The sequence below is a fragment of the Carcharhinus amblyrhynchos genome, chromosome 25, assembly GCF_965287045.1.
Source record: "Carcharhinus amblyrhynchos chromosome 25, sCarAmb.v2.hapA, whole genome shotgun sequence".
Lineage (NCBI taxonomy): Eukaryota > Metazoa > Chordata > Chondrichthyes > Carcharhiniformes > Carcharhinidae > Carcharhinus > Carcharhinus amblyrhynchos.
This window is the reverse complement of record NC_137348.1, coordinates 8844118-8858544: the sequence shown is the minus strand read 5'-3', so window position 1 is coordinate 8858544 and position 14427 is coordinate 8844118. Positions and strand designations below refer to the sequence as shown.

General features: G+C 46.8%; 1 protein-coding gene across 4 annotated transcripts in view; it reads left to right on the top strand.

Moving 5' to 3' along the window:
• LOC145358427 (dynamin-1) overlaps positions 1-14427 on the top strand; it is a 263584-nt gene that overhangs the window by 219465 nt on the left and 29692 nt on the right. For all 4 annotated transcript variants that reach the window (XM_080212495.1, XM_080212493.1, XM_080212496.1 and 1 more), the window contains 3 exons: positions 6879-7052; positions 8346-8587; positions 9502-9732. In XM_080212495.1, coding sequence (XP_080068621.1) covers positions 6879-7052; positions 8346-8587; positions 9502-9732 — 647 coding nt within the window. The remainder of the gene's footprint in view (positions 1-6878; positions 7053-8345; positions 8588-9501; positions 9733-14427) is intronic.

The following is a 14427-nucleotide window of genomic DNA, read 5'->3' as shown; positions in this document are numbered from 1 at the left end:
CTTCCCCCACCATATCCTTTGATCCCTTTAGCCCCAAGAGCCAAATCTAATTCCTTCTTGAAATCAGACAACATTTTGGCCTCAAGTGGGAGTGAATTCCACACATTCACCACCCTCTGGGTGAAGAAACCTCTCCTCACCTCAGTTCTAAAAGGTTTACTCCTTATCCCCAAACTATGACCCCTAGTTCTGGACTTCCCGTCACTGAGAACATTCTATCTGAATCTACCCTGTCTAATCCTGTTAGAATTTTATAAGTTTCTATGAAATCCCCTCTCACTTTTCTAAACTCCTAATCCTAACCACCTTAGTCTCTCCTCATATGACAGACCTGCCATCCCAGGAATCAGCCAGGTAAACCTTCCCTGTACTCCCTCTATAGCAAGGACATCCTTTGCCAGTTAACGAAACCAAAACGGCACACAATACTCCAGGTGTGGCCTTACCAATGCCTTATACAATTGCAGTAAAACATCCCTATTCCTATACTCAAATCCTCTCCCTATAAAGTCCAGCATACCATTTGATTTCTTTACTCTCTGCGGTACCTGCATGCTTACTTTCAGCAACTGATGCACGAGGACACCAAGGTCCCGCTGAGTATCGACATCTCTCAATTGACACTCATTCAATTTCTTCAATTTTCTTCTTTTCCACTTTCCATTGCAGTTTTTATTAAGCTGGTGAGTAATGGGTGATAACAGTGGAAGGAGGCTCTGATTGTGAGACAATGAGGGAGCATCTAATGTAATAACTGAACATTGTCATTTTAACTTATCCCTACCTGTACACTCATCTCTCCCGATTACGTCAGCAGCTGTTAGGGTTTATAAACCATTTTGAAACGTACATGAACCAGGAAGACTCCAAGTCTGACCCACCCCACCCCAATCCCAATTTCCCAGGTGTTTGTCGAGCTCGATGATCTTAGCCAAGAGAGCAGTGGTGGGTCTGGGGAAGGGGAAATCTCCCAAGGTTCTTCCTCTTGCTGCCTACTGAAAGCTGCAACCGTGTTGATGCCAGGAGAGGTCAGCATGGCACGTGATGGCCATGCCCTTTATAATCAAGTAGCCTCAGGTGAGTGGTGGTGGGGGCGGGGGGGGGGGGGGGTGGGGGGGGAGGGTGCGGGGGGGGTGGGAGGTGTTCATTGAGTGACATCAAGAAAGGAGGGGAGACAGCTTTAAGGGAGAAAATGTTGTGGGCCATCAACAGAAGTACAACAACAAGGCCCATTCCAAAGAGTTTGTGTCTGAATTTACGTGCCGCCCATTTGTTTCATTTGCTGAGGTGAACTGCGGTGCCTCTAACAATGCTGCGCGTTGACCTTACGATTTTTTTTCTCTTGCCCCTAGTTGCTAATGAAGTGACTAATTCACTAAATGCATTTTCTTCCTCCCCGTATTGGTTTAATTTGCATCACCTTTGACCCAGGATAAAGAAAATGTAAGTAAGGTTCATCTGTCTCCAGAAGCACCTCTTTCCTCTGACATGGAACTAGAGCTTTCCTCTTTCCTTCCAGTTTGAGAGTTTCTTCTGGTTGGGGTTCTTTTCCTCCCCCACCCTCCCCAAACATTTGAATCCCAGTTCTTGCATGTCTAAATTAGATGAGCATGACTTTGAAATATTCCTATTCTGTTTTTTTTGGCACTGTTTTTGGCACCCAATTGGTATCTGTCTGTCTGAAGTCATCCCAGCCTCCGATTCGCTGCATGCTCAGTGTGTGATCTTTCTAGATGTGTTTTCTGACTGTGTATCGTTGGTGTTGAGCAGTGTTGTCCAATAGAAATTGCCGGCACGTCACATCGGTGGCTATGACAAGATTGTTTTAGCTGCCAATACTGTAAAAATCAAAATGCCCCACTTACAATACAGGCTTATGTACTTTGCACATGTATATTTACTTGAAAAAACCCACCAACATGAAGTAATCGTAGAGTCCCTACAGTGCAGGAAGAGGCCATTTGGCCCATCGAGTCTGCAGCAACCATAATCCCATCCAGACCCTATCCCCATAACCCCATGCTTTTACCCTAGCTAGTCTCCCTGACACTAAGGGGCAATTTAGCATGGCCAATCCACCTAACCCACACATCATTGGACTGTAGGAGGAAACCAGAGCGCCGGGAGGAAACCCACGCAGACACAGGGAGAACGTGCAGACTCCACACAGACAGTGACCCAAGCAGGAAATTGAACTCGGGTCCCTGGTGCTTTGAGGCAGCAATGCTAACCACTGTGTTATCCCTACTATGCCACAATGCAGAAGGAGGCCTTTTAACCCATTGAGCCCGCACTGACAACAATCCCACCCAGGCCCTATCCTCATAACACCATGTATTTAACCTGCTAATCCCCCTGACTTACCCACCTTGGGACACTCAGGGGCAATAAATGCTGACCCAGCCAGCGACGCTCACATCCTGTAAAATTAATTTAAAAAAACACGCAAGAAGGTTAAAACTAACATTCATAGGCCACGTAAATATGATTGAGATCACATACCCAGTTGCTGTGTCGGGAGGCTGGGCACAGTCGTTAGCACTGCTGCCTCACGCTGCTAGGAACCCAGGTTCAATCCCTGGCTTGGGTCACAGTCTGGGCGGAGTTTGCACGGCCTCCCTGTATCTGTGTGGGTTTCCTCCGGGTGCTCCAGTTTTCTCCCACACTTCAAAGATAAACGGGTTAGGTGGATTGCCCATAGTATGTCGTCCCTTAGTATCGGGTGATTAGCTAGGGTAAATGCATGGGGTTAGGGGGTTAGAGTGGGATTGTGGTCAGTGCAGACTTGATGGGCCGAATGGCTGCTTTCTGCACTAATTCTGTGATTCTATCACTTCGATCTTTATTTATGGAACAGAATACAAGCAGATACATGTGAATTCCCAATCTGGCAAGTGACTATTGGACAACACTGGCATTGTGTATGCCAGAAGCAGACTATTCTCTGGAGTGACCACTGTATTTTGCAGCCAAATGGTTCCTCCTTACCCTTCCTGTAGTTGGAAGGCCCGTGGAGACACGGGGACAGCCTCCCGGTACTTCACTCAAGTCAGCCTTAGCTTCGCCCATAACCAGCGACAAGGAGTGTTGATAGAGTTCACCCCCACTGTGGAACCCTGCGTCCAAATCTGGAGAACATTCCAGCAGAGAGTGCTGGACGGTGACCAAAGACAAAGCCAGAAACAGTGATGTGGTGGGGAGGGGGTGTTCAACCAATGTGCGTTTGTCTCCGTTTATCTCTGAGGCGCACTCTGCGAGCAGTCGCTGTCTGAGAACTCCACTCACCTGAGTCTGCATCTCAAAAGGTTTGAGGGGTCGCCAACCCTCAAGGGTTGCCCTGGGGTCACCAATAATTAAAGATTGATTTCTTGGTCGCCTTGTTGCCCCCGCGGAAGAAAAGTCATGGCGGATATTAGAAAATGGGCAGTTTTAGTCATTTACTTTGAACACTTGTGCTCATTAGTACAGATGTTGGAGATGGGGGTGGGGGAGAGGGTTGTTTGACTGAGAGTCAAGAATCATCCAATTGGGATAATTTGCTTTGCGATTGCTGAGGAAGGCAGAGCACCATGATGAAGGATGATGAATGGTGGTAGGTAGTGATTTTTCTCCAGAGATGCTGGAAGCAATGGCCATCTTTAATTGTTAGAGATTCCAGGGCAACCCTAGAGGGTTGGCAACCTCGGTCTCTTCCTTGGTGCAGACTCGGGTGGCGTGTTCGTCTCCTGATACCTTCAGGAGTGCGGCGAGTTTGAGTCGGCAAGCCTAAAAGTGACCTTAATAAGCCCAGAAAATGCTGGAAATGCTCAGTGGGTCTGGCAGTATCTGGAAGACAAGCAGAGGTTGGAATTTTCCAGTCCCACTCATGGTGAAAATCGCCAGACGGAAATTTTGACGGACAAGCCAAAAGCCCATTTTCACCACGGGACTGGAAAGCCCCACCAGAGTTCACGTTTTAGGTCGATGACCTCTCATCTGAACTCGCGTCTTTCAGTCATAATCACAGAATCCCTACAATGCAGGAGGAGGCCATTCGGCCCATTATCAAGGTGATCGACTCGAATTGTTAACTCTGTTTCTCTCCACAGATTCTGCTAGTGAGTACTTCCAGCATTTTCTGGAATTTTTTCATTCAGACTCCAGCATAGAATATCATTTGGCCTCTGTAAAAGGCAGCACGGTAGCACAGCGGTTAGCACTGCTGCTTCACAGCTCCAGGGTCCTGGGTTCGATTCCCGGCTCGGGTCACTGTCTGTGTGGAGTTTGCACATTCTCCTCGTGTCTGCGTGGGTTTTCTCCGGGTGCTCCGGTTTCCTCCCACAGTCCAAAGATGTGCGGATTGGGTTGATTGGCCATGCTAAGAATTGGACCTTAGAGTTCTGAGATGTGTAGGTTATAGGGATTAGTGGGTAAATATGTGGGCAGGGCCTGGATGGGATTGTGGTCTGTGCAGGCTCGATGGGCCGAATGGCCTCTTTCCCTAGTGTAGGGTTTCTATGAATTACTATGAAACGACCCTATTTGCCATCTGGGGCCGGCTTTAGGGTTCTGGTGTGCTGATAAAACAGAATGAATGTATCCCTCCAGGCATTACTGAATGCATACGTGTAGTTGGTTATAGAATGGTTACAATGCAGAAGGAGGCCATTCAGCCCATCAACAACAATACCACCCAGACCCTATCCTCATGTATTTACCCTGCTAATCTCTCTGATTTACGCATCTTGAGACACTAAGGGGCAATTTAGCAAGGGCCAATCCACCTAACCAGCACATCTTTGGAGTTTGGGTGGAAACCCATGGGGAGAAGGTGCAAACTCCACACAGGCAGTCACTCAAGGTAGGAATCGAATCTGGGCCCATGGCGCTATGAGGCAACAGTACCAACCACTGTGCCATCCACTAGAAACAAATTGACGCCCTGGTCTGGGAGGGCGATTAAGACAGAGTTCTGGATTTGGGAGTGTAGTTTGACATTACGAACGCAGATTAGGAAGTAGAGGAAATAGATATGAAAGAAAGGTAACAAAATTTGAGGCTGAGTTTATTAGTACTTGTAATGTGGAGCTGGAGGGAGAAGTGGTTGGGGTTGGGATGGTGGCTAATACGGGTGGTGTTCAGACAGAGATAATCAAGAAATAGAATCATTTGGACCTTCGAGCTGACTTTGCCATTCAACACGACCATGGGTGATCACCTACCTCAACTCTGCCACCTTCCTGCTCCCACTCCCACATCCCTGATTCTTTCAGTGTCCAAAAATATCAATCCCGGTTTTGATTAGACTCGATGACTGAGCACCCTCAGCCCGGTGGGTCGGAGAATTCCAAAGATTCTGAGTGACGAACTTCCTCCTTGGCTGAGCACAAAATGGCCGACCCCTTATCCTGAGACTACAACCTCTGGGTCTAGATTCACCAGTAAGAAGTCTCACAACACCAGGTTAAAGTCCAACAGGTTTATTTGGTAGCACAAACCACAATTTTCGGAGCACTGCTCCTGATGAAGGAGCAGTGCTCTGAAAGTTTGTGACTTGTGTTACTAAATAAACCTGTTGGACTTTAACCTGGTGTTGTGAGACTTCTTACTGTGCTTACCCCAATCCAATGCTGGCATCTCCACATTTAGATTCACCAGCCCAGGGACATGCCAGCCTCTCAGCACCTACCCTACCAGGCCCTCTGAGGGTGTTGTATGCTTTAATGAAACACTCTGCAGGACACAATGGTTCCTGAGTGGAATAGAGAAGGAAAGATGTTGCCTCAGGAGGGGATCAGCTGGGCAGGAGAGTGGCAGAATGGGGATGAGAAAAATATCAGCCATGATTGAATGGCAGAGCAGACTCGATGGGCCGAGTGGCCTAATTCTGCTCCTGTGTCTTATGGCCTAGGTGGGGGTGGATGGAAATTCCTGGAGTTTAGTATTGGGAGCAAGTTATGTAGAACTTTACCTTAGATGGGTGAATATTTTGGGAGAGATGATGAGATTCACTCGTGTCCTTTAGAGAAGGAAATCTGCCATCCTTACCTGGTCTGGCCTACATGTGACTCCAGAGCCACAGCAATGTAGTTGACTCTCAACTGCCCTCCAAGGGCAACTAGGGATGGACAATAAATGCTGGCCAGCCAGCGACACCTATGTCCCACGAATGAATAAAAAAAAAGTTAGGTGGATTAGCCGTGCTAAATTGCCCTTTAGGGTCCCAAGATGTGTAGGTTAGGGAGGATTAGCCATGAGAAATGTTACGGGGGTAGGGCGGGGAAGAGGGCCTGGGTAAGATACTCTGTCACAGAGAGTTAGTGCAGATGCGATGGGCCAAATGGCTTCTTCTGTTCCGTATGATTGTATTGGCACAGGTTACCTGTTGTATAACTGGCAGAAAGGAACTAGGAATGGACAATAATAGAAGCATTGCATCATGGCTTCCAGCTGTTGGCACAGTGGTGGGAAGAGGAGGAACGGTTTGGATGGGGTGCAGAAGGGCATGTGTGCTACCGGAAGTGTGTTTTCTCAGGGGGGGATCCCAGTAAATATTTCCGGTGGGGGTTTCCTGGGGCTGTGTGAACACCCAAAGGTGATTTCCCTCTGAGCTGAGTTTGGAATTCCATGGCTTTCCAAAACGTCCTGGGGCAACCCCAAAGCATAAAGCTGCTTTTCAAATGAATTTTGATGCTGGAATCTGAACAGCACCACATCTGGAAAAGTAAATTTGTGGAGATTTGCTTATTTTTTGTGTGTTGGGTGGGCCCTATGTCATGAACTGGGGAGGGGGGAGATTTGCGGAACCCGTCTCTCGAGGTCTTTGTGTAATCACGTGTCTCGTTCAAAGATTTTTTTGGCTATAATCCGACGTTTCCCTTTTATTTCACAATGAACAGCAAAGTGAGAATGAAGAGAATGGCTCCGGCGATAACTTTATGCACTCAATGGACCCTCAGCTGGAGAGACAGGTGGAAACTATTCGCAACCTTGTGGACTCATACATGGGAATTGTCAATAAAACCATCCGGGATCTCATGCCCAAGACAATCATGCATCTGATGATTATCAATGTGAGTACCGGGACCAGTCTCCCACATCTTATCTGTCACAATATATTCTTTCTGTGCAATGAGGGCCCAGTATTAGCATTGGATTTTTTTTTCCTCTGGAGTTTAGAAGGCTGAGGAGTGATCTTATAGAGGTCTACAAAATAATGAGGGGCACAGATCAGCTAGATAGTCAATATCTTTTCCCAAAGGTAGGGGAGTCTAAAACTAGAGGGCACAGGTTAAGGTGAGCAGGGAGAGATACAAAAGGGTTCGGAGGGGCAACTTTTTCACACAGAGGGTGGTGAGTGTCTGGAACAAGCTATCAGAGGTGGTAGTAGAGGTGGGTACAATTTTGTCTTTTAAAAAGACAATTACATGGGTAAGATGGGTATAGAGGGATATGGGCCAAATGTGGGCAATTGGGATTAGCTTAGGGGTTTAAAAAAAAGGTGGAGCATGGCGACTAGGGGATTTTCACAGTAACTTCATTGCAGTGTTAATGTAAGCCTACTTGTGCCACAAATAAATAAACTTAAATTAGAAGAACATAAGAACCAGGAGCAGGAGTGGGCCCTCTGGCTCCACGAGCCTGCTCCGCCATTCAATAAGATCATGGCTGATCTTTTTGTGGACTCAGCTCCACTTACCCACCCACTCACCATAACCCTTAATTTCTTTACCGTTCAAAAATTTATCTATCCTTGCCTTAAAAACATTCAGTGAGGTAGCCTCAACTGCGTCACTGGGCAGGGAATTCCACAGATTCACAACCCTTTGTGTGAAGAAGTTCCTCCTCAACTCAGTCCTAAATCTGCTCCCCCTTATTTTGAGGGCAAGCCCAGTAGTTCTAGTTTCACCCACCAGTAGAAACAACTTCCCTGCTTCTATCTTATCTATTCCCTTCATAATCTTATACGTTTCTATAAGATCTCCCCTCATTCTTCTGAATTCTGAGTATAACCCCAGTCTGCTGAGTCTCTCCTCATAAGCTGACCCAATTCTGTTTCTGAGGACGTGCCATCTTGGATTGCTGCTGGTCACCTGATCTCTAATGGGGGCACACACAAGGTGATAGATAGCCTGTGCTGGCTAATTGCTATTAGCAGGAGTGGGTTCTTCGGACTGGCTTGGAGACTGATCTATTGGTTCCCACGTGAGCAGTTTGGACTTTTCCCCTGGGGTGAGGCAGGCCTTTGGCCTGAGAACTTCAACTCATTTGCGTGGCAGCTGGGTACATTTAAGTGCTATTTGTAGAAGGTTTACAGCTCTGTTCAGGAGTAACGCCAATCCTTTCCTCTTCGCAACCCGCAACAGACAAAAGACTTCATTCAGTCCGAGCTACTGGCTCAACTCTACTCGTGTGCGGACCAGAACATCCTGATGGAGGAGTCGCCCGAGCAGGCACAGCGTCGCGAAGAAATGCTAAGGATGTACCACGCCCTGAAGGAAGCCTTAAATATCATCGGTGACATTAACACCACCACAAGCAGCACTCCTTTACCACCACCCGTGGATGACTCCTGGCTGGGAGTCAGAGACATCCCATCTGGTCGAAGGTTTGTAAATGAGTGCTTAGTCCCAAGTTGAGAGGTAAACACTGGCCTGGTGTAAAGCCGTTGGTGACAATGATATCTACCCATTGGGAAACAAGAATTTTGCACAAAATTAGTTTTAAACTTCTCCTGATTTTACTTTCTACCGAAAGAAGGAAATGAGGAAGATTATTTATTTTGTCAGTGTGATTTGGACAGGCTGTGTATTTGGGCATATGCATGGCAGATGCAGTATAATGCATCTAGTGAACCTCCAATAGAAATTTGTGGGGTCACGGGAATAGATAGGATTGTGGTTGGTGCAGACTTGATGGGCTGAATAGCCTCCTTCGGTACTGTAGGGATTCTATGACTCTCCGGGTGAAGAAATTTCTCCTTATTGCAGTCCTAAAAGGTTTACCCCATATCCTTAGTGTGGCCGTACATTTTCTCACATTATACATTGTCTGTCACTTGGAATGGAATAATCTACCTGAGAAAGCTGTTGAGGCAGGGAATACATGCCTATAATATCCCAGTTTTGTTCGTGGTTCTGAGTTCTACACAAAAGGAACAAAGATGTGGTTTGCACATGTGGATTCAGACTAACACACAACAGGATTTATTGAAAGAAGTGGTCTCCGCATTGCACAGGATACAAAACTGAAAGTAAAATAGCAAGCTCTGCAAACACCCTAATGACATCACCACCCAATCATGTGATCAGTCTTAAAGCAACCTGCAAACCTTTTAAATACATAATATAAGAAAGATGACCAAGATATGATCTATGAGGAGCATACTTTTGATTGGTCCAGCAAAGAGCCAGTGCAGCCATGAATAGCCTCTGTCTGTGCTATAACCTTATATGGTGCTGTGATATTTACCTGTGAGTAATACAGACTTCGCTAATTACCTTTTTTTTTGCTTCTCTCTAGATCTCCAACCTCCAGTCCTACACCACAGAGGAGAGCTCCTGCAGTTCCCCCAGTCAGGCCTCTGTCACGAGGCCCTGCCCCTGGCCCTCCACCACCCTCTGGTCCCCCTCCACAAGGACCCCCTGGTAGCGCCCCACCAATTCCCTCTCGGCCCGGCGCCTCTCCAGATCCATTTGGGGCTCCACCTCAGGTCCCCTCCAGGCCTAACCGGGCTCCTCCTGGTGTCCCCAGGTAAGAAATGGTTTGAACACAAGGGAAGGAAATGGAGCTTTGATGAGCAGAAGGTCAGATTGAACAATAACCAGTACGCGTAGCTGGGACGATATTGAATTGAGGATAGAAGTTGCAATTGGCGCATCTCTCGTACAAACACTCATACCAAGTTCCTCTCTGTGTTATTGTAACATAATTGTTCTTTTATTTCATTGCTACCCAACAGTAACACAATTCAGTAGAACTCACTGTGGGCTAGTTGACAACTTGCTTGTTTTTTTCTTTAGTTCTTCACTCCTCGAGCTATTAAGACAAGTCCAACAGTCTACCTGTTCTGCCAGTGCGCTGTTACTAACCCATTCTTTTGTAAATCAGATAGTCTTCTCATTGCATTTTGGAGGGGCTGCACAGCCAGAAGGTAAATCCAATTTAGGATGAGTATTCATTCCATCATCCAGAAAGGTCAAACCCCGTCCCTCCCTGCCTCTGCCCTATCTCATTCCCATGGTGATGTTGAGTTGTATCTCTTGACTGAATCCAGGTATGTTAGGGATAATTTTAACCCAATTTTCCAGGTGAGAAACCAGATGGAGTGCTGCAGTTACACTTTGCCCAATGTTACTCAGTTTGACTCACGTATGAATTAGGAGTGAGAGTAGGCCACTCGAGCCTGCAATGCCATTCAGTGAGACCATGGCTGATTTGATTGTAACTTCAACCCCATATTCCCCCCATCCCGATAACCTTTCACCCCCCCTTGTGTAGCAAAAATCTACCTAGCTCTGCCTTAGAGAACATAGAATCATAGGCTAACTTGGGAAGCTTGACTGGAAAGGAACATAGTTTATTCCAGAATGCAAGGTAAAACCACCACCGTGGTGTACACACACTAGTTCCTGCCTTGCACTACAGTTCAGCAGGCCCAGTCCTGGGCCTGCCTTATAGAAGGCACATCCCTGCAGTGCAAAGGGATGCTATTTGGCTCATCGATTCTATGGTTCATTGATTCTGGTTCAGAGCCCTCGATAGAGATAGGAAAATGTGACATCTACAGGTCTAGCCACTTGTGGGTAAGGACCTCATTGCTCGGATCTGTATTTCACAGCTGACCAAATATTTGGGCCCAGTTGTTAATCAGAGCCCTGTGCAAAGTAAGATAGCCTTCATAGTTTCCCACCTGCCTCCAGCAGTTAGATCCTGCTTTTGATGTCTGATTTTCCCCTCTGCCCAATTCCCATAACCCCATGCATTTTTCAGCCAAAGTTTATCCCTCATCCAACAGCAATTAGAAAACAAACAAATGATCTAATTATTTACATCATTACTGTTTATTGGAGCTTGCTGTGAACACAGTGTGTTTCCTATATTACAACAGTGACCACGGTGGCACAGTGGTTAGCACTGCTGCCTCACAGCACCAAGGACCCTAAGTTCGATTCCGGCCTCAGGTGACTGTCTGTGTGGTTTGCATGTTCTCACATTGTCTGGGAGGGTTTCCTCCTACACTCCAAAGGTGTGCAGGTTAGGTGGATTGGTCATACGAAATTGCCCCTTAATGTCCCAAGGTGTACAGGTCAGGGGCATTAACAGGGTAAATGCGTGGGGTTACAGGGATAGGGAGGAGGAGACAGCTTGGAGAGGATACTCTTTCTGAGAGCTAGTGCAGATTTGATGGGCTGAATGGCCTCTGTCTGCTCTGTGGGGATTCTATGAATTGCTTGTAAATTGCTTTGTGATGTCTAGTTGTCATGGACGGTACTATATAAATGCAACTCTCTTTTGTTTGTCTCCTGCCTATCATGTGGTGCCTTATGTTAACTGTCTTGCTAAAATTATAATTTTTAAAAAGTCCACATGTTCGGGCAGACACATCAATGTCAAAGGGAGAGAGAATGAAAACTGTGAAGGGTCCCACTGAAAATACAGTTCCATTGCCTTCAAATGCTGATGGTTTGTCTGTGTTTTTTCACCATGTTTGTTTGTTTTTACTGTTTTCCCCTTTTCCTTTCAGCTTTATTTAGAATCTACTTTCCTGTTTTTTGGTATTGTAATAACTCAGGAAGCCTGACTGGAAAGGAACATAGTTTATTCCAGAATGCAAGGTAAAACCACCACCGTGGTGTACACACATTAGTTCCTGTCTTGGACTACAGTTCAGCAGGCCCAGTCCTGGGCCTGCCTTATAGAAGGCTCAGATGCTGAGTTCCAGCTGGGCAGGCCACGGCCTGTTAGCGCGGGGGCTCATACTCAACAAGCCCTACAGGGAGGTCAGTCAGTGACTTTGTGGGACTTAACATAGCCATATTACTGTAGAAATATTCAGAGAAAACACGTCTCCCATTTGAATGCCTCCCATATTCCAAACTCTTCCAAGGAGGACATGCATGGGAGAGGTTAAATGAAGCTTGTTCCTCCCAATTCCATCCCATTGTCTCTCTAGCCATCCAACATTTTTACTACCTCAGCCAACCTTTGTTGCCCATTGCCGAATTGCCCTTGAGCTTCATGGCTTGCTCGGCCATATCCGAGGGGCAGTTAGGAGTCAATCTCATTGCTGTGGGTCCGGAGTTCCATGTAGGCCAGACTGGGTAAGAAGGCAGATTTCCTTCCCTAAAGGACATTATGTTCAAGGATCCTAAATTGGGAAAGGGGCAGGTCAGGAAACATTTTGGGAAGATGCTGGAGTAGACAATTTAGAATTTTGGTACGGCTATCTGATTTTATTCCTTTTAGCCTTTCTTGCGGTTTGATGTAACTGAATGGTTTGCTGGACCTCTTCACAGTGCAGTTAAAAGTCATCCACATTGCTGTCAATCTGGAGTCACGTGTAGGCCAGACCAGGTAAGGATGGCAGATTTCCTTCCCGAAAGGACATTAGTGAAGCAGATGGGTATTTATGATAGTTTCACAGTCACCGTTACTGAGTTAGCTTTTCAATTCCAGATTTATTAATTGGATTCAAATTCCAGTGGCTGCCATGGTGGGATTTGAACCTATGTCCTCTGAACATTAGCCTGGGCCTCAGGATTGCCAGTTCTATGACATTACCACTACATTACCATCTCCCCCAACTCCACGATCAACATTAGGAGGGGTATTGTAAAGTAAGAGAAGGTCTTGTGATGCAGTGAGTTAGCAGCCCTGCCTGAGAGCCTGAAGCTTTGCGTTTGAGTCCCACCCCAAGACTTCATGGCCATCCTTCGAAATGCACCAAAGACTGGCGGTAAGAGTGGGAGAGCTTCCATTGATGCCATCTATACTTCCCGCTGCCTCGGAAAAGCAGCCAGTATAAATAAAGACCCCACACACTCCGGACATTCTCTCTTCCACCTTCTTCCAATGGGAAAAAGATACAAAAGTCTGAGGACGTGTACCAACTGGCTCAAGAACAGCTCTTGCTACCACTAGACTTTTGAATGGACCTACCTCGCACTAAGTTGATCTTTCTCTACACCCTAGCTATGACTGTAACACTGCATTCTGCACTCTCTCCTTTCCTCCTCTATGAACGGCATGTTTTGTCTGTATAATGTGCAAGAAACAATACTTTTCACCGTATACTAATATACATCACAATAATAAAGCAAATCAATTCAAAAGTCAAATCCTCACCAGCCACACCTAACATGGAGTGGTGCCCCACAAGTTACTTGCCCCTGGTGACAGACTAGTGACCTGTTCCGGGAATTACCAACTATGGAAATAGACTAAATAAGTCTATTTAGTGCCTTGTAGAGTTAGGCACTAAAGTCTGCCTTACAGAACCACTAGGTGAGAGAAGAGAATTGGAAGGGGCTGGATTGTTAAGTAAGAAGACACAGATTCAGGGTGATGGGGGGGGGGGGAAAAGAGTAGGAAGAGAGATGAGGAGAATATCTTGTACACAATGGCTGGAACATTCTGGCCATTCACCCTGGTGGGATTCTCTGGTCCCACTGACAGTACAGCCTTGCTGCAGGTGCATTCAATGGGGAAACCCATTGACAATGGCAAGGCCAGAAGACCCTGATGCCAGCCATTGCGGGGGGGGCCACTCCCCACCCATGCAAAGTGCACAGCAGACTGCATGGTCAGTCCCACCCAATGAGTTGTTGTGAATTGGAAGCAGACTCTGCAATAACTTTCTCAGAATTGGAGAAGGAGAAAGATAGAAAGTGCCGGGCTGTGAACAAAGAGTGGGGCAATTACTTGGGTTTCCTCCATATGCTCTGGTCTTCTTCCAGAACCAAAGATGTGCATGTTAGGTGATTGGCCATGCTCAGTTGTCCCTTAGTATGTTGATTAGGGGTAAAATGCGTGGGGTTACGGGGGATAGAATGCAGAACGAGCCTGGTTGGGATATCAGTGCAGATTCGAAGGGCTGAATGACTGCCTTCAGTTCTGTAAGAGTACTTTGATTCAATGAGCTGGATAGCTCCAGCAGAGGGCTAGCACCGACACATTGGGCCAAATGGCCCCCTTCTCTCCTGTATGATTCTCTGATACGGTGCAGCATTATCAGGCACTTCCCTGCAGCATGAGGTCTATGTAAACAGGGTGCTCCTGCTGGCTGGGTGCACCCTGCATAGACAAAGGCAGCATTATTCTGTTGCCCGTCGCAGGAGGAAAGGAGATGGGAAAATATCCCGGCTCGCCACAGCGGTGAGTGGAAGCCCGGAGGAAGAGTGACTGGGGGCTAGAGGCAAAGGGAATGCAGGGCGCAACCATTTAATT